Genomic DNA, 20,390 nt, shown 5'->3' with positions numbered 1-20,390 from the left:
GGTTGCCAGGTCATAAATAACAAATTATTGTATTGGAAACTCAATATATCGTATTTGCTGAAAAACTATGGTACACTGAAAAAAAGATGCAAATTAGTATGCAGATAAGTCTTTATTTACTTCTTGCTGATCACTATAAGCCGCGAGTGAGTGAGTGAGAACTGGATCGTCAGGGTACTGCCCCCTTGCCACGTTCCCAGTTTTCCTCTGCCAGTAGAAAAACCATCTTGGTGGTCCCAGTATTTCCCCTGCCTGAGTTACCCTCCCACTAGGGACTTCCAGTGGGAGGATCTCAGCTACATGCTGACTTTATGGAAATGGAGGTGGGTGACTCCTCCCTAGCTTGCTCCTGCGGCCATATGGTGGAGGACAAGCAAAACTTGGGGGTGTCCAAATCCCAAGTCTCCAAGGTTGGGCCTGCAGGTAGGATGCCTGCCCAAGGATCTGGAAGCATTTGAAGCCCCAGGCAGGGGTGGAGGACACTTGCTGGTAGCAAGACCCACGTGTGGCTCTTGAATGATTTCCATTGATTTGGGTTTGATTTGACCTGGGACACAAAACATCTTCCATAAAAAACAAAATACAAACTAAAAGTCAGTTAAGATTCCCCGAGAACTGGGTTTTGGACATTTTAGGTTTCGCAATTAGCTCCTTCAAAAACCATCATCTACTTTGAACTCTTAGTATTACAGACCGTACATCCCACAAGGGCTGGAACTGTCCTACAGATACGATAATTACGGTGCCCCTCGCAACAACAGCCTTGTGCTTGCGTGCCCCCGGGGGGGCGGTCACCTGCGCCCGATCCCTGAACCGGACAAAACTGCCCTACCCAGGACCACACAGCTTAACTGCTGCGAACGCTCGGGCGCTTTCCCCTTGTTTTGGACGGGCCCAGCCAATCAGCGGCCGACGTCTTGATAAACCCTAGTGGCACCGCGGAGTTATCAGTAAGCAGCCGCGTGACTGGCTAGGCGAGTCCCTTCGGGCTCCAAGGGCCGCGAATTGTGGCCTGTGATTGGCCAGGACGCCCGTCTCCCGGGTGGGCTCGGACGCTTCCCTCCCCCCACTCCACCTCGCTCTCCCTGGAGTGGCCGGGACACGATGGCGTCATTTCCGGCTGCCGGCGAGGCCGCCGCAGAGTAGGAGCTGGAGGGGGTGGGGGGAGGAGAGCGGCGCGCGCGCCGGAGAGGGAGCTGCCCGGGCGGACCCACAGCAACGGGCGCCGCCGGCCGCCGCCAGCCCCTGGCCTAGGCCCCTCCCGCCGGGAGAGCGCGAGCCGCGGGGGGAGGGGCTGTGGTGCGCAGGTGAGGCGAGGCGACGCTGGGGGCGGGGGAGCGCGCGTGTAGGACAAGGAAGCGGCGGCGGCGGGCGGCGCGCGAGCCCCGCGGCGTCAGGGCCGCGCGAGTGCGCGTGCGCGCGGCGCGAGGCAGACGGCGGGCGAGTCTCCTTTGCTGCGGTTGTCTGCGTGAGGCGGCCTCGTGCGCATGCGCCAGGAGCGCGGCGGGTGCGAGGCCGCGGAGTGCGCTGGTGACAGGCGCGAGACGGGGTGGGGTCGCGCCCCCCCTCCCCCCCTCCCGCCGGCGGCGCGCGGCATGGGCCGGTGAGTGACGGGGCCTTGGGCCCTGCCTGACAGGCGCCCCCGGGGCCTTGGGGAGGCCCCGTCCTCTGGCCCCCCACAGCCTCCGCAGCGGCTCCTCGTGCCCCACCCCACCCCCTTCCGAGTGCCTCCGGGCCTTTGTAACTTGAAATTGAGTAAAAACAGAGGCGGGGGGCGCTTCTTGCTCCTGCAGGCTGGCTTCCCTGCTCCAAACACTTGTTAGTTTGCTTGGAGCCCTGTTCTCGCACTTCTCGTTCCCCCCCCCCCCAATCGGTTGATGCCCAGTTCCTGACTGCCCCCCCTCCAACACACATAATGTGGAGGCTGGTGTGTCCTCACTGGGCTAACGGCCAGAGCCCCGTGCGTCAGATAGCTCTGGCTGCGTCCCCACTACCTAGTAGCTGAGTAGGGCTGAGGTGGGGGGGGCTTGGTGAGAGGATCCCTTGGGTGCTGCTTTGGAAGAAGGCTGTGCAGTGGAGTCACCTGGGCTGGAGCTGCTGCAAGCAGGTGGGGTCCCTATCTGGGGAGCGGGGTGTGTGCAAATGCATTTGTTATCGGGAACCATCCCTGGGAAAAAACTTTTCCAGGTTTCTATTTGGCTTCTCAAGTGGTGTGTCTGGAAGTGACATCAAAAAATAGTTAACAGGGTAGATCTTGTGGCACTAAGGTGAAAGGTCCTGGTAACTTCAGGGTGGTTGGTTGCTTGTGAGGAAGGGGCACTCAGGGCCTAGTCTTTGAATGCTGCTGGGCGAGCGGTGGTCACATGTAGTGGCTGTTGTCAAGAATATAAAACTGTAGTGTGCTCATATTTAAAACCATTGCTAAATAATAGTGTCATTCCCACCCAAGCAGGAAGAGTTTTATTATACTCATCTGAGCCTTTGTGCTCACATTTCAAAGATTTCTGTCTTGCCAGATTGAAGTTTTTGTCAGCTCAGACAAATCTGTCACTTTCAAAGCATCAGTCATGTCATAGCTAGTTCATAATGAAATATCTCAAGACAATATTTGACATGTTGCAGACTGCTGAAATTGAAGGTGGAGTTCCGTCTCTGCTGTAGGACTCCGAGACACTTTTTAAAAAAATATGTGATGCTAAGCAAGTCAAGCGTTAAAAGCATGTAGCAAAATAATGTGAGACATTGCATTCAAAACAATCTACTGCAGGATTGTTACTTCTCTTTGGGAAGCTGTCAAATAGGATTAGTAAAATGTAATGCTGAATATTGAGAGAGAGTTTCAGGTACTACTTAAAATTTTATGGAGTCGGTATAGTCTTTACCTTAGTAATGAACTGTTTGAGCCAGTGCAAAGCAAATCTTGTATTCTGCCTGATACTAGCTAGCCTGTCTCTGTTTTCCTCTCTCCCCTCAAATTCTGCTTTTGATTATTTGGGATTTCAGTAAGCATAAAAATAAAGTTGGGTGACTTTTCTAGAAAGGTTACTAGCTAGTATTTATGATGTATATTGAATTGTTCATAATGTGATAGAAGATAATACTTCACAAATGCCGTGCAGTACATTACAGAACAAGCTGTCATTGCACAAACGTTCTGTAGGCAGTCTGCTAATTGTATAAAGTTGGTTTGTTAACTGCATGTGGCATTTATCTCACTGACATAATTAGACTTAGCTTTTCTTATACATTTGTATTAACAAGGACAAGCTCTGCAAAGGTCAGATCATTACCCATGTAAGCTGCCCTATTCCATTTGTCATAAAACTAATATAGAACAAAGCAAAGGACTTAAGTATATACTGCTGGTTTTCTGATTTTTTTTTTTTTCCAAGTCGGATTATCTATTAGTGGCCACTTTTTTCCTCCACTGGTAGTTTTAATTTATCAGTTAAGTCCCTTTTTCAAAGATTATAACAGAGTTTGTTTCTAACTTTTTCCTATAAATAAAAATAATTTAGACAAAAGTTGATTGCTTGTACTTTTGATGTTTTGAACTTTTTTCCCCTAAAACTGATGCATGAGATCTTCCAAGAGTCAAGAAATGCAGTGTTAGCGTAGTTCAACAAAAATGTCATTCAATCTAAATGTGCTGTAGATTTATATAAACTTTTATAATGTACACACTTCGCTACTAGTGGTGGTTCAAATGACACTCCCATCAGCAGAGATGTTCTTGAAATATTTTTTAATACAAATGGTTTTGGGGTGAACAGAAGCAGACACATGACAAATCTCACTTAAAGTTCAGCATTGATCCACTGGATCAATTTGTGGATAAAATGATGTGCTTTGGAAGTTAAAATAATGTAAAAAGGCTGTATCATGTATAGTGAAGGTGGCATAATTGTTATCTGATGCTTTGATATGGGCTTTCTTTTGAATTACAAGTGTACTTCATACAGAGTTAAACTAAATAATCACTGGTTGGATAAGACTAGGATTAAGAAACTGCAGGCAAAGGCTGCTTCAAAATCAGCAAGGGATGAGAGAAGAGTCACTAGAGTTGTTGAACTTCCATTAAGTAGGAAATATAGAGGTTGAAGGTATTGTGCTGAGAGGTATCTGTGGCTGGTCTTTTTCCTTGGATGCTGAATTGCAGCTCTTTGGCTCCCCATGGTATGTATGACTGGATTCATGCATAGGGAGTTTTTTGCGTTGGGTTCCTTTCTCCTCTGGGCAGATGGTCAGTGGCAGAGATGCCATCCTAGGCCATGAACAGGTGTTCATTTCTACCAGTGGCAGTTTCTTAGAAATTTTCACGATAGAAATCTTTCTGGGAGAGGGAGCATACAGGCATTCATTCTACAGTTGCCCCTTCTCCTGTGCTTTCACCAAACTGGGGTGATCCTGGTGTAGGGAAGGCATGGGGAGTAGTGGCTACTCATCTCCTACACTTTACTCCCATCCCAGATGAGTCAGAAGCCCTGCTCCTTCACCCTCCTCTTGTACCAGACAAGAAGAGGAACGTATACATGTTCTTTCTTGCCAGAGATTCTCTTGCAAGGGAGAACTTACCCAAAAGATCTTTCTCCTTCTGGGTGCATTTTCCCCCAGGAAAAACTGAATGAATGCTGGTATGCTACTCTCCTAGTAGAAATTAGGAGCAACTCTCCTGATAGAAACGTAACAACTAGGAGCAACTCTCCTTGTAAATCTGTTTGCTTTTCAGATCGATATGAAAACTGAACATATGTTTATATTAAAGTGTAGCAGTACTGATATTATAGTTAAAAGAAAGTTTCGATGGGCTTGTTATTAGGTTTTAATTTAACAAAAGGGATGTGAAAGTGACAAAACATAAGAGTTAAAAACTGATAAATCATTGGAAGTTTCCTTGTTTGGTGTAGATCAAACTGATACACTTGACATAATATCTTGGAATGAGAAGACAATAATGAGCATTTAATATTTGTGAATAAGGTATCCTACCATTTATCCCTTTTTGTTAAAGTAGATGTTCCTTGGACAATATTTTTACATAACATTACCTTACATCTGCTAAATAGGACAGTACCACTCAGCAGTAGGTATTTCTTTTTAGTTTCCTTTTTTATGCCAGTTTGATTGCTTACTGGTTCTTATGTACTGCAGAAAGCAGGATAGATTTGCACCTTGTAGAATAACTAAATCAGAGATGCATAATTGTAGAATCATAGAAAATTAGGGTTGGAAAGGACCTCAGGAGGTTATCAAGTCTGACCAAAGAGAACCGTTCCCAAATAGATCATCCGAGCCAAGACTTTGTCTACCCAGGTCTTAAAAAAACCCTCTGAGGGTGGAGATTCCTCAACCTCTCTCGGTAGCCTGTTCAAGTGCTTTACTACCCTCCTAGTGAGAGAGTTTTTCCTAATATCTAATCTAAACTTCCCTTGCTGCAACTTGAGACCATTTCCACTTGTTCTGTTATTTGCTACCATTGGGAACAGTTTAGCTCTGTTTTCTTGTTAACTGCCTTTCATGTGGTTGTAGGCTGTGGTTTAAATCCCCCTCAGCCTTCCCTTCCCCTTCTCCGGACTAAGTAAGCCCAGTTCCCTCAGCCTCTCCTCATAAGTCATGTTCTCCAGCTTTCTAACCATTTTTGTTGCCCTCTGCTGGACTCTCTCCAATTTGTCCACATCTTTTCTGGACCTCCCACTACAGAACTGGACACAATACTTCAGATGTGACCTCACCAGTGCCGAATAGAGGGGAAGAATCACTTCTCTCAGTCTGCTGGCAACACTCTTACTAATGCAGCCCAGTATGCTGTTAGCCTTCTTTGCAACAAAGGCATGCTGTTCACTCATGTCCAGCTTATTACTCACTATAACACCCAGGTCCGTTTCTTCAAAGCTGCTGCTTAGCCAGTCAGTCCCCAGTTTGTGTGCAGGATTGTTCCAGTCTAAGTGTAGGGCTTTGCACTTGTCCTTATTGAACTTCATAAGATTTCATTTGGCCCAGACCTCCAATTTGTCAAGGTCTCTGTGAATCCTACACCTACTCTCCAGCATATCTACTACTCCACCCAGCTTGGTGTCATCTGCAGACTTGCTGATGGTGCCCTCCATCCCATCTTCTAGATCATTGATGAAGATATTGAACAAAACCTGACCCCTAGATCACTCCACTTGATACTGGCTGCCAGCTAGACGTAGAGTCATTGATTACTACCCTTTGAAGCTGAAGATCCAGCCAATTTTCTCCCTATCCACCTTACAGTCCATTTATCCAACTTGTATTTCCATAGCTTGATTGTGAGCATGTTGTGGGAGACCATATTAAAAATCTTGCTGAATTCACAGTATATTGTGTCCACTGCTCTCCCCACATCCACAGAGCCAGTTAACTCATCATAGAAGGCAAACAGAGTAAGTCAGGCATGACTTGCCCTTGGTGAATCCATGCTGACTGTTCCTAATCATCTGCTTCTTCAATGCTTAAAAATGGATTCATAGAGGACCTGCTCCATGGTTTATAACTGAGATGAGGCTGACTAGCCTGTAGTTCTCTGGATCCTCCTTCCCTTTTTTAAAGATGGGCACTATATTTTAATTTTTCCAATCATCCAAGACTTCTCCCGATTTTCAAGGATAATGGCAGGTGGTTCTGCAGTCACGTCAGCCAATTCCCTCAGGCACCGTAGGGTGAATCAGGTCAAGCCCCATGGCCTTTTATATGTCCAGCTTTTCTAAATAGTCCCTGACCTGTTCTTTCACCACTGTCTGCTGCTCGCCTCCTCCCCAAACTGTGCACTCAGGTGCAGTAGTCTGGAAGGTGACCTTGTCTGTGAAGACTGAGGTAAAAAAAGGCATTGAGTACTTCAGCCGTTTCTGTGTCCTCTGATACTAGGTTGCCTCCCCCATTCAGTAAGGGACCCACACTTTCCTGACCTTCCTCTTGTTGCTGACATACTTCTAGAAACCCTTCGTGTTACCCTTTATGTCCCTTGCCAGGTGCAACTTCAATAGTACTTTGGCCTTCCTGGTTTCATACTTGCATCCCTGAACAATACTCTTAAGGTAATCATATGTCCTGGTTTGGCTGGGATGCTCCCTCGTTCTGTAGGCTTGTCCCAGCCAGTTGGTCAAAAGACGCAGGCTCTAGTCCGGTGGGGATGCAGAATGGCATGGTGCACCAGGCAGTCAGCTGGGCAGACGCCTCTGCTGCTGTGCAGGAGCAAGGATATGCCACATGCAGGTGGGGTGGTACCTATTCCAGTCAGCCTGCCTTGCTCCCACACAGTAAGAGCAGTGCCTGCCTGGCGCACCATGCCACTCTTACCTTCCTGCCAGACCTTGGTACAACTTTTGAACAACCAGCCAGGACTGGCTTATGGAATTTGGGAGTGTCCCAGCCAAGATTGAGTATATGGTCACCATACTTGTACTGCTCCCCAGTCGTTTGTCCCAAGTTTCCACTTGTAAGCTTCCTTTTTGTGCTTTAGGTCATTGAAGAGTTCCCTGCTAAGTTAAGCTGGTCTTCTGCTGTACTTGCTAGCCTTCCTGCACCCTTAGTAAGTAAAAGCTTTCTTTCTTTCTTTGAAGTAAAAGCTTTTGTTGTAAGCATCAGCTCGCTTCATTAGGGCAATACCAGTTAGCAGTAGGTATTTCTTTTCAACCTCCTTTCTTTATGCCGATATAATTGTATACTGGTTCTTTTAGACTTCAGAAGGTAGGGTAAATTACACCTTGTAGACTACCCTGCATTCTACCTGGCTAGAAACAACTACCATGCTTGTTACTAGTGAAGAGCAGGATTAATCCATCATGAACTACCACCCTGACTGCTCCCATTATAAATAAAAGTAATTAAACAAGGTCATGTTGGCCATATTACTGGAGACCCAGGTCCCCCTCATGCCATAGCCCAAATCATGTCTTCTGGACCATTGGTTCTCAACTGGGGGCTCCGTGAGCAGGTTTCAGGGGATCTGCCTGGCCCAGCCTGGTGGGGGAGAAGCCTCCTTGGCTCCCCCCGGGGCTGGGGTGAGTCCTGAGGATGGGGTGGGGGCACAGCTTCCATTTTGCAGGTGGGGGGGTGAGTGAAGCTCTGTGGTGCTGCTGCTGTTGCCCATGTGAGTGGAGGTCTGAGCCTCCTCATTGCTGAGTTTCACCTACTGTACCTGGGGCCATTGGGGGAGACTGGGGATCTAGGCCAGTCCTCAGGAAGAAAAAGGTTGAGAACCCTTGCTCTGGACTATGCTTCCTTCCAGATTTGACTGTTCTTCATGTGGGGGTTGTTTATTTTCTCTCTAACAAATGTGTAACTGCCTCATTTTTGGATTCAGAATTCAGTAAACTGATAGAAACTGGCACTTTCTTAGCAAAAAATAACAGTTTTAGCAGATTATATACTTTGCCATGATGCACTAAAATATGGGTATTTTACATTTTAGTTTTATGCTGGAGACATGGTCAGTAGCTAGAGCATCACAATAGGATTTGATATATTATCAATAAGCAGTAACATGAGAAAGTCAAGGCCACCAGTATTGGGCTAGACCAGATATAGGTAGTTGCCTTTTTCAAAAGTACTGATAGTAATTAAAGGTAAAAGTTGCAGTAACTTAATGCTTTTATCTTCTGATGAGAAGAATTGAAATGTGTAGCTAGTTAGAATCCTATTAAAATGAGAATGTGTTCTTGTTAACTGAATATAGAATGGCAGCAATATATAATCGCTTTTTGCATCTAATGACACGAGCTCAGGCTCACAAAAGCTAATGCTATAAATCTCTAATTTAGTTGGTCTATAATGTCCAAATCTACCCTGCCTTCTAATCACTTTTATGCCAGCCTTGGCCATTTTGAGGAAACTATGTTAAAAGTGTGGTTGAAGCAGAAAGCCCCAAAAGCCTGTTTCTGAGTGACCTCAGAGTAAACCTTTGAGGACATGATCTTTGGTAAGAACAGGAAAGCAAGGAGTTATTGGGCACTTTTACACTTGCTCCAGGGTGGGGGGAGCCACTGTAATTTAAAACACCACCACATATCCTGTATCAGCCTCCCACGTTTGAGCAGGCTTTAGTTTGAGCACCCCCACTGCCACTTTGAAGCACAGGAACGGTGATACACAAGATGCAGGAGGCTGCTGGGGGGGGGGAGGCAAGAGAGAGAGATGGGTAAAATGCATGCCTTCATGGAGTGTATAGTCATATTATAGGCAATATGGCAGTGTCAAAAAACACAAAGACTTCCCATGTTTTTAAGGTTTGGGCATGGGTTATGGGGTTTTTTAGTAACTGCTGTGCTAAAAGTAAGCTCAGTAAGAGTGCATTCTGATATATTTTGTAAAATGTAACTTTATTAGCTTAAGTTCTTTAATGTCATTTTGGCACTTTTTCAGGTAGTAGTTAATCTGCTAAAGATTCCTACAGACTTGGCATCCAGAACATCAAGTATGTTTTAAAAGCAGGTGGATGTGGAGGCAGAAATCCAAGCAGTAAACTCCACCACCAGCTTACTGGGAAGCTAGAGGTGAACAAATAGTAATACTGGTTCCGACTTATGGGTTAAGTTTAACTGTATGCTTAGTTCCGTTTTATAGCTTTCCGCTTAACAGTGGCATATTTGAGATAGTTGAGAATATTTCCCCCATCCCCTTTCATGCAGACACATTGTACTGTACATGTCAGTAACCTAAGTGAAAATGTGTTTGTTTTTTTTGTTGGTGGTGTTTATTTTCGGGGGATTCTAGGTTCTCTAAGTAACTTGTTTTGGAATAAGGCATTGTGATCCCTACAGTTTGATCAGATAGCTGATTTATAGGAGCTTGGAGTGTCTTAATTTTTGCACTGGCTTCATACAGTTTGTAATTGTAGTTTGTTCTTTTTGCCCCACAATTTGGTCCTAATAGGAGTTTTTATGCTGTCAAGACCTAATCCAAAATTACTTTTATCTGCTGTTAAAAGTGTGATCTTAGACACTGATCCTGCAGTGACTTACTGGTGCAGGCATACCATTACATATGAATTTAGTTTCTGCTCCTGCATAACTTGGGGCTGTTATGACTGAAATATACATTTCCCTGGTGTTATTGATATACATTGTTTAGTGAATATATAAATCATGCTTTAGAAAAGTGTAAATATTAACATTCTAGTATAGTAGTTTCAAGAAGTTTTTAAAACTTTTATTATGACTCAAAGCATATAAGTAACTTGAATTAGAGTATGTTATTTTGAATTTTACAAGAAACAACGATAAAGTATTTTCTCTCTCTTTGGCCTCCTCACTACAAAATCCTCTTCCCCTTCCCCCCACCACCCCGCCCCAAAAACCCCAAGCCCTGCCACTTGTAGTTGTTATGGTTGCAAAGAATGGATTTTTATATTGAAAGCTTAACATCTCTGAAACTGATAGCTTATCTTGATTGATTTTTTTTTTTGAAAAAAAAATTTTTTAACTGGATAAAAAATCTTACCACTTGCCTCTGGTGGGTAGGCATATTAATCTTTCAAACCCTTGCTAAACATATCCTATAGAAAAGTTCTGATTTAATATTGTGAATATTATAATCAAAAATAAGTGGAAAGGGAAATTTTGATCAACTTACTAGATGGCTTGAGAGTTTCAAGAGCAAATTAACTGGATAATTTTCTTTAGGAAAGAACTGGGTTTATAATGAGTATCCTTTGAAGATTATAACTGACTGTAAAAGTGAGTGTTAGAATTAATATATCTATGACTAAAAGAACTGCACTAAGGGATAAGTGACATGCACAAAAAAATGCAAATTATTTGGCTGACATAATTTCACTGTATAATTGCACAGATTGCTACATTAAATCATTCCCATTTCTTATGCTTGTCAACAAACCATTGAACTATGTTTGTATTATGATCAGTTTGCTGAACAGCGCCCAAAAAGGTGAAATCATTGAGAAAGTGAACACACAAAAATTAGATGATGCTAAATTGAGCATTTGTATACCAGCATTGACTTGGCCACCTTGGAGATATAAAGTAGTTAAATGTGGAGTAATATATTGGATACAATATGTAGGGGAGGGATGGAGGTGGTATGTGGGTGTCCCAAACAAACCTGGTGAATTTCTAATCATTTCATGTGTTGAGATTTCAAACTTATCTAAGATAGCTTTGCATCATACTAGGACTCACTTGCCTGTTTTGCTGAGCACCCCTTGCTGTTCAGGGATCATGTTGAGGTGGCATCACCATCTTGTTACTGCTGACATGCATCTAGGATTGGTTCATTTGAAGCTGCATGATCCTGGATTCAGATACCTCAGCATTATGTCCATGAGCAGGTTTCACCTCAGCATATGTTGTTACATCAGCCCTACCTTTTGCAATTGTCTGCAGCAATATAGAGGTTCTGGATTGCCTTTCCATTTGGAAAGAGGTGATGGTGTGGGCCTGCTTCAAGAGCCACTACAAGAAGCAGATAAATGATCACCTACCCTAGTAAATGGCCAAGAGCAGTGGTGATCAACCTTCAGCCCGTGGGCCAGATCTGGCCTGTGAGGCTGCCCACTGATTCAGAAATTTGGTGTCAGGGCAGCAGTGGCAAGTAACAGTGCAAACAGTTCCTTCCCACCCACCCACTGGATTTCCAAGCCCTGTGTACTAAATGACATGGTCCCATGCATGGGGCGGGACTGTGGGTATGATTTGGTGTGGGGCTGGAGCTGGGCTCATGGACTGGGGCCAGCCTAGTGTGCCAGATCAGACCCATGGGCCTGACTGGTTGGGCACATCGGCCAAGAGGGATTGTTCCTAGGATGCTGCAGTAAGGACAAGCAGTTCAGACAGGCATATAAGAAAGCAAAGAACAAAAAAGAGATTTCTTGTGTTCTAGCTACCTGATCTTACAATAAGGAGCCAGTACTTTTTCTGGGAAGTAATACCAAACCTCAGTTTGTGGCACACAACAGTGAAGGTGCTGATGAGGCCACCAACTAGGGCAGGGGGTGGGTGAAATACAATTTACGGGTCGGATCTGGCTTACTAGCAGATTTAGCCTGCCTGCCCTATGGGTGGAATGCCACAAAGTCATTGGATCTGGTTGATAGCTTCAGGTGGTTGGCAGCTCTGGCTGCTACATGGTTTCAGGCAAGCAGGTGGGACTGCTTCTGCCCAGCAGCACCAGGCATCAATTGCAGGTGCGGGTGGTGGCATCAGCTCTGGACACCACACATGGGTTTAGGAGCCTGGATGCAGAACCTGTTGCCCTCCTGGCTCAGTGGAAGCTCCCACCCAGAGCACTGGCCCAGAACCTGACCCTTAAACTAGAGCCAGAGGGAGATCTTTTGTTAGACCAGAGAATTAGTCTGTGCAAGACCAGAAATAGGAACTAACGGAAACAAAGAGGTATGGTTTTTGGGAGGGTACTTCAGCTAGTAAATTTTGTGGAAAGCTTTATAAAAATGCACTTTTCTATAAACAAACAACAAAGCCTTTTCTAAGAAATCTTTGACAAAGTGTTTCCAAATTGTCTACAAGTGGATGCACAAATTAATGAGACCCTGCCAGAAAACATAATAAAATATCATTACAGTATTACCAGCCAATTGCTACAAGGTATCTTGGTTCCCATTGCCATTATAATTATTGGTTTGGAAAAAACCTCTCAATGTTTTGTGTCCTGAAACTGCACCTTTGTCTCTTCCCTGAGAGTCTCTTTTTCTGTTGCACCCTGTGCAAACTACAGAGAACAGTTATAGAGACATGTATTGCTTGTTCAGTAGCTTCTGCCCTTATTAATAGATGTCTGTACTCTTGCTTTGTCTTCCAAGAACATTCTTTATTGTTACTGAGTAGTTACTTAGGGCATAACTGAGCAGGTCCTTTATCCTATCTATGTGTTCTGTAAAAGGCTTTAGAAGCCAAGGATGCAGAGCATATTTTGAGTCTCCCACAATGACAGGACAGCTTTCAGGCTACTATTCTCCGTGATCATCCTGAGAGCCAAAGTTCCTTTTTTCAGTAAAGAAAAGGTAAAGAGTTTCTAAAGATCACAGTACCATGGACCTTTCCACACTCCCCATGCATTAACGGTGATCTGCGGTGCCTGGAGGTGCCACACGAAACGAATGGCAACACTTTTTCCCTGAAGCTTTGTGTGGAAAGCAAAGGCTACTATTGATGGTTCCTCCAGTTTGTGAAGTCTGAGTGGCAGAACCACGATTAACCTTCTGTGTATTGCAAAGCCTTATGAAGTGTGCCTTTAACATCTTTTCCACAGCTGCGTGCACCTCTCTAATAGTCATCCCAAGCAGTTGATCTGCCACTGTCAAATTGATTACCTGCTGACACATAGCAATGGGAAGTTGCAGGCTTATGGGTGATCACAGTCATATGATTCCCTGTGCTCAGGTGACTTTCACTGGTGTGTTGCTGCTGCTACATCTATGTTGTAAGGTCTGTACAGATGCCTAAGAAGGTAGCTTTTATTGTCCTGAAAAGCCCACACGTTGATTTAACAAATTCTGTACTTAATGCAAAATTACTGTCTTCCTGATGCTCATTTCAATGTCCACTGTAGTATGACAGTATCTTGTTGTTAACACAGTTCTCTCCACAACACCTCTAGTGAACTAAGGACCAATATTATCAAGTGTCCATTAGTTCTGAATGGCTGACTTGTGATCCTAACTTTTTCAAAGATATTTGTATTTGTACAGCAGTCTAGGTTCAAAGCACAATTCCCATTTACTTAAGCTGTAGTTGTGAATGCACAGCATTTTTTCAAATCTGACCACAGGAATCTTAGATTGGGCCCTCATAAAATGAGGAGCATACAATCAGTGATTGTGTTGTGAACATCTGGATTTACGCAAAATATCTAGCATCACAAAGGAATTCTGTGGCAGAGACGGGTAGAATTCGGGGTGGCATTTCACATCCTGAACCCTAAGATAATTGTTTCTCTTCCTGTAGTTTGCGTTTGTAGTTTTGCAGTGTGAAGTAGTGCTCTTGAAGAAAGTAGCCTTGTTTACTACACAGCTCTTTATTCTCAGAGCACTGTTCATTCTGCACACTGAAAGAGCTGGTGGTCCTCTGATTAAAAGATATTATATGCCCATTTTAATTGAAAACTGTACAAAACTATACAACGCACAAGGAGGCAGAATTAAGTTATAGGCAGCCTACCTTCTGGCATTTCCTAAACTTCTGCATTCTTGACTTTTTTCCGTCTTTATGTTCATTACTTTGGCAATAAGTAATTTCCTATCTTTCAAAATTATTCTCCTCCCTCACCCCCAATTTACATCACACAGAGTTATTACCAGTAGTAGGTTTTGGACATCCAGATTCACAGTACAGTCCTTGACTCCTTGAGCTATGGAGAAACTGGAAACACTAGTATGCAGTTATCCCTGCTGAAAGGGATAACTGCATATATGTTTCAATCCCAGGTTTTGTATGGAAATATTACTAGTTAGTCCTTCCTGTGGCTAGTATCCACCTCTGTTCCTGTCTCCCTTACATGCTTACCTTTCCCTCTTCTTCCACCTCCTTGCTTTTTGCAGTCCCCTCTCCTCATTATTGTAGCTTACCTCTTCCTTCATACTTCCTTACTGCGGGGCGAAGGGCCTTTGAAAACAGATGAGAGAGATTGCCTTTTTTCTTGCTTAGCCCTAGGATTAGTTGACTAAAGGGGGAAAAGTTTTAGGGATAACCATTCTCAATCAAAATGAACAGTTAGTTTGTCAAAGTTTATTTTCATAATTGGCAGGCAACCTTAATGATGAGCATCTCTACCAAATTAGTCTATAACATATTTAATTCTGGGCTGGGAACTTTTAGATCCTGTGGCAAATAAAATCAATCCAGCCAAGTCTAGTTTTCTGCAGTATACTGGCAGAGGTGTGATATCAGCGTAGTACTGATTAATTAAATCAGTTGCTGTTATTAGTTTATCTTTGAGCCACCTTCCTTCAGATATTAACCAGTGACTCACTACAATCTCAATACATCTTCAACTTTTTGTCTTTTTTTCTGTTTTGTAGAATCATGGATTTCCCAGGACACTTTGAACAGATCTTTCAGCAGTTAAACTACCAGCGTCTTCATGGCCAACTTTGTGACTGTGTGATTGTGGTGGGGAACAGGCATTTCAAAGCCCATCGCTCAGTTTTGGCAGCATGCAGCACTCATTTCCGAGCTCTCTTTACTGTAGCAGAAGGAGATCAGACCATGAACATGATCCAGCTGGACAGCGAGGTGGTGACAGCAGAAGCTTTTGCTGCTCTGATTGACATGATGTATACTTCCACACTCATGCTTGGGGAGAGCAATGTTATGGATGTCTTGCTAGCAGCCTCCCACTTGCATTTGAACTCTGTTGTGAAAGCCTGTAAACACTATCTTACTACAAGGACACTACCAATGTCTCCGCCTAGTGAGAGAGTTCAAGAGCAGAATGCTCGCATGCAACGATCCTTTATGCTCCAACAACTTGGGCTGAGTATAGTGAGCTCTGCATTGAATTCTACTCAGAACACAGAAGAACAGCAAAATACTATGAGCTCATCAATCAGAAGTAACATAGAGCAGCGCACTACTTTTCCGATGCGGCGTCTCCACAAGCGGAAACAGTCTTCTGAAGACCGAGCCAGACAACGAATCAGGCCTACCTTAGATGAATCCATTTCAGATGTAACTCCAGAGAGTGGGCAGTCAGTAGTTCATTCACGAGAAGAATTCTTTTCACCAGATTCACTAAAGATTGTGGACAATTCTAAAGCTGATGCTGTTACTGATAACCAGGAAGATAATGCAATCATATTTGATCAGTCTTTCAGTGCCCAAGAAGATGCTCAAGTGCCCAGTCAATCTGACAACAGTGGAGGGAACATTTCACAAACATCCATGGCATCTCAGGCAACACAAGTAGAAACCAGCTATGACCAAGAGGCTACTTCTGAGAAAAATAGTTTTCAGTGTGAAAATCCAGATGTTAGTCTAAATGAGAAAGAACACATGAGGGTAGTAGTGAAATCTGAGCCCTTGAGTTCTCCAGAGCCTCAAGATGAAGTGAGTGATGTCACTTCTCAAGCAGAAGGCAGCGAGTCTGTTGAAGTGGAAGGAGGAGTGGTGACTGCAGAAAAGATAGAATTGAGTCCTGAAAGTAGTGACCGTAGCTTTTCTGATCCACAGTCTAGTACTGATAGGGTGGGAGACATCCATATTATGGAGGTGTCAAATAATCTAGAACACAAGTCCACTTTCAGCATCTCAAATTTTCTGAATAAGAGCAGAGGGGGCAATTTTGTTGCTAATCAGAACAATGATGATAACATTCCAAATACCACTAGTGACTGCAGAATGGAGGGAGATGCCTCTTATTTAATGAGCCCAGAGTCTGGGCCCAGTAACAGTCATTCCTCTGCTACTGTCTCTCATATAGAGAATCCATTCAGTGAACCTGCAGATTCCCATTTTGTTAGGCCTATGCAAGATGTAATGGGTCTTCCATGTGTACAGACTTCCGGTTACCGAGCTGCTGAACAGTTTGGGATGGATTTCCCAAGGTCTGGTTTGGGGCTACACTCTTTATCAAGGGCAGTGATAGGCTCTGCCAGAGGTGGAGCTAGTAGTTTTCCTGGGTATCGTCGCATAGCCCCCAAAATGCCTATTGTGACTTCTGTCAGGAGTTCCCAGATGCAAGATAGTGCATCAAATTCCCAGTTGATAATGAATGGGACCACTTCCTCTTTTGAAAATGGGCATCCTTCACAGCCTGGTCCACCCCAGTTGACCCGGGCATCTGCTGATGTTCTTTCAAAATGCAAGAAGGCCTTATCTGAGCACAATGTCTTGGTTGTGGAAGGTGCTCGCAAATATGCCTGTAAAATCTGCTGCAAGACTTTCTTGACCTTAACAGACTGCAAGAAGCACATCCGTGTGCACACGGGGGAGAAGCCTTATGCCTGTTTAAAATGTGGCAAGCGGTTTAGCCAGTCCAGCCACTTGTACAAACATTCCAAAACCACATGTCTGCGGTGGCAGAGCAGCAACCTACCCAGCACTTTGCTTTAGCCCTTCCCCATCACCCCTTCAAACTCACCAGGACGGACTGTAGGAACCAGAACCGAAACGCTTCTGGCATACTAACGTTATTTTGTTCTAGGCTTCAGGTTAGGAAGCTGTCCTTGAAGACTAGTGAATACTTAAGTGTGATTGTGCCACACACACAAAAGTCTTGGCTCTGTAAAATGGGGGTAATACCTTAACCTACCTCACAGGGGTGTTGTGAGGCTTAAACAACAGTTTGTGAAGCGCTTTGAGATCCTCAGAAGGAGACACTGTAACAATATTCAACATTATTATTATTATGTAAATGCAGGCCTTGGGCTTATAGGGATACAATCCCTAAAATTGAGTAGTTCCTTTGTGGGGGGTGGAAGTGGGGAAGAAGGGGTGAGCTTGAACGTAGTTAGCTCCTGAGGATGTTAAAGTAGCACGTTTCGAGAATGAGAAACTGAAGTGCACATTTTTTTTAGGATTTTTTTAAAAATTGTAACAGCATTTAATTAAATTACCTAGAAAAGAAATTGATATCATGAATATGAACCGTAATGCAAAAAGCTCTTTAGTGCAGATTACATATCTTCAGAAGAAAAAATGACTTTGGATGCACCCATCTGCCATAAAATGCTTTAAAATATGTTAATTATGAAAATAGTTTTAGGGGTTCTGAATGTATTTTTGGCTGTTTTGCAGTAACGGACACTGTGTAATGAAGGTGCTTACACTGAGTCCAAGATGAGTAACTTTTGGACTGTTAGATGTATATATACTTTGAATACAGCAAAATCTTCTAGGTGTTTCACCAAGTTTTTTCTGTAAAAACTTGTATTGTGTGATAAGTGAAGTACTGTTTCTGTATGTGCTATTCTTAGCGGTATTTTAACCAACTTGTATTTCATATGTTAAGATTCCATATACATAGAAGTCTGAAAAGAGTTTGTCTTTGTCTGCTTTGTTATTTTAAATGGGAGATATGATTTTGTGGTGGCTTCTTTTACTGTGTACCCTTTCCAGATTCTGACAGTCATTCTGATCCAAATTTATTGTATAAGCAGACTATCCTTTTCTGATGCACTTATCTTCAGGCTTTAATTTCCCTCTCCATATACTTAGTGTTCTTCCAACAATGAAGCATTCCTGAGATCACAGTAGTCAGGAATGAGCTCATTTTGCCATATTCTTACGCATCTCTGTGTAAAATGTAGCAGTCAATTCTAATTCTCCAGTTTAGAGAAATATCATAAATATACTTTACCGAGTAAGTAAAAATCCAGGTCAAATTTAACTGAAAAAAACAGTATTGTAAACTTTGTAAAATGGAGGTCAGTAATCTTTATGCTTCAAGTGAATCGCATAGATCTTGTTTTAATTTCCTCCTTTTTGATACCATGGTAACTAATACTATTTGAAGATGTTTATGATGCACGTGAACTTAACTACTTAATTTCAACATTGGTTTTAAAAAAAACCTTTCTAAAAACCTTTTTGGAACACTTGTACTGATGGATCAGTGTTTCAGCATCTCTGTCAAACTCAGAAGAAAATGGATCATTAACGTCTTTAGCTAACTCACAGAAACTGTTGAGGTTTTTTAATATTAAAAATCATTTTGCAGACTTTCCAACCTTCTACTTTCTGTGGTGTTAGTAGTATCTGATTTATTTTCTTCTGCTATTTATTAGGGGTGTTGGCCTTAAATTTAGGTGTCCTGAAAATAAAATTCTTATTCCATAGTTCAGCCTTGATGAGTGATCAAGATAGCAGGAGTGTGGGAACTTAGATTGTGATTGTCAGATAAAAAGAAACATGGAATCCTACATGTGGTCTCTGTGAAACAGTAGTTGGTTAATAAGGAAATACAACTTACTTTCTTTTCCCACTAAGCTTGTAATGAAGAAAAAATCCTGCCTCTTTTTCTCTTAACACTTGATTTCTCACTTGAGCATCCAAAGTTAATGGGAGAATGGACCTATTGCAAATGACACACAATAATTTAAAAAAAATGTGGAAGCTCAATGAGAGTTATTTTGATGGTCATATTTCTGACTGTTGGCTTTCAAGGCCCTAAAGAAATAGGCCACATTTATAAATAACAGTAGAAAATACTGTGTTTTGTTTGGAAATCATATTGATTTTAAACAGCTAACAACATTGAATATTATTAAGCATTCTTACTGGAACACCAATATAGTTCTGCGTACCCTCCCCCAAGTTGCCATCTGGGGCTGCTGCCCCTGTTGCCCCACCGTAGTTATGCTACTGAGGATGAGTTGCCTTATTAGTAAAGTTTTGCCTATTTTTTTCATCTTCCTTTCCTGTTCAGGATTCTGTTCAAAAGCTAAATTCTTTTTCTGTTCTTAGCTGTTTCTTGTATCAAGTATATGCATCTGAAACTAGCATTCAGAGGAAAAAAAAGGTTGAGATGGGGCAGGAAGATGGAATTGCAATTAAAAAGAAGAATATCATCATGGACATATTTAACTCTACTTTGGCATGAGCTTTTAAAATAAAAACTTCATGGCTTTGGAAAAGGCTAGAGTAATGGAGGAATATTCCCTAAACCAAATAAAATATAATAAACTTAAAGTTTGGGTATCTTTTGGATGCAATAAACTTTATTTTCATAATTCATTAAGTTCTGGTATTTATAGGGGAACATGCTACACATTCATCAGACTGCTGTTGCTTTCTTGGCCTTTTATGAAGTAATATCAATGATATTACTATCTAGTTGACCAATGTCATGCAATGATTAACCTCTAATTTCCAAGCCTGATAATTATCATAAAAATGTCTCATCCCACTTCTGTTCAAGACTTACTAGCTGAGCCTGATGGTTAGATCTCATGTGAAGATGTCAATATGTTTAGTGTTATGAAAAATGTCTGAAAAATAAATACTACATTTTTGTGCTGGTGTGTCTGATTCGATTTACTTGTTGATTTAATTCTGATTTTTATGTTAGAGTCTACCAGCCAGTGTATTGGGATCTGCATTAGCTGCCTCTGTTCTTGGAGTGGAGGTGAAGGTGTTAAGCATGACCTAAAACATCCCAAATAATGTGACTGGCCCACCTGAAATTGTCTCTTTCTGTGCTGTACTACACCCATAACAGGTGCCTGAGCTTAGCTCTTCCTCATAACAAAGTAGGGTGGCTTTAGAGTGTTTTCTCTCAGGGCAGCAGGTTTCTAAAAGTTCCTTCCCTCCTTGGCCCAATATATTAAAAGTGGGGTAACCTGGGTATGCTGCAAAAGAGAAGTTCTAAAATATTTTTGGAGAAGACTAAGGGTGCCTTAAAAATGAAAGGGCATAAAATTGTAGATGGGCTGTATTACCCTTATTTTAATACCGCTG

General features: G+C 42.8%; 1 protein-coding gene across 5 annotated transcripts; it reads left to right on the top strand.

Annotated features, from left to right (window-relative positions):
- Positions 1–1,121: 1,121 nt before the first annotated feature.
- On the top strand, positions 1,122–19,948 carry ZBTB5 (zinc finger and BTB domain containing 5). 5 transcript variants are annotated; one of them, XM_090039066.1, is made up of 3 exons: positions 1,149–1,307; positions 7,484–7,552; positions 15,014–19,948. In XM_090039066.1, exon 3 carries the CDS (start codon positions 15,018–15,020, stop codon positions 17,043–17,045), a length of 2,028 nt encoding a protein of 675 aa, XP_089895192.1. In that variant the 5' UTR covers positions 1,149–1,307; positions 7,484–7,552; positions 15,014–15,017; the 3' UTR covers positions 17,046–19,948. The 5 variants fall into 5 exon arrangements, with proteins under 5 accessions (XP_089895189.1, XP_089895192.1, XP_089895190.1 ...); XM_090039063.1 differs by lacking the exons at positions 1,149–1,307; positions 7,484–7,552 and adding an exon at positions 1,122–1,142; XM_090039064.1 differs by lacking the exon at positions 7,484–7,552.
- Positions 19,949–20,390: the final 442 nt, after the last annotated feature.

The sequence above is a fragment of the Crocodylus siamensis genome, chromosome 3 (assembly GCF_052110815.1).
Source record: "Crocodylus siamensis isolate JL-2025a chromosome 3, ASM5211081v1, whole genome shotgun sequence".
Classification (NCBI taxonomy): domain Eukaryota; kingdom Metazoa; phylum Chordata; order Crocodylia; family Crocodylidae; genus Crocodylus; species Crocodylus siamensis.
The sequence above is the reverse complement of the archived record's forward strand: the minus strand, read 5'-3'. Positions and strand labels throughout refer to the sequence as shown.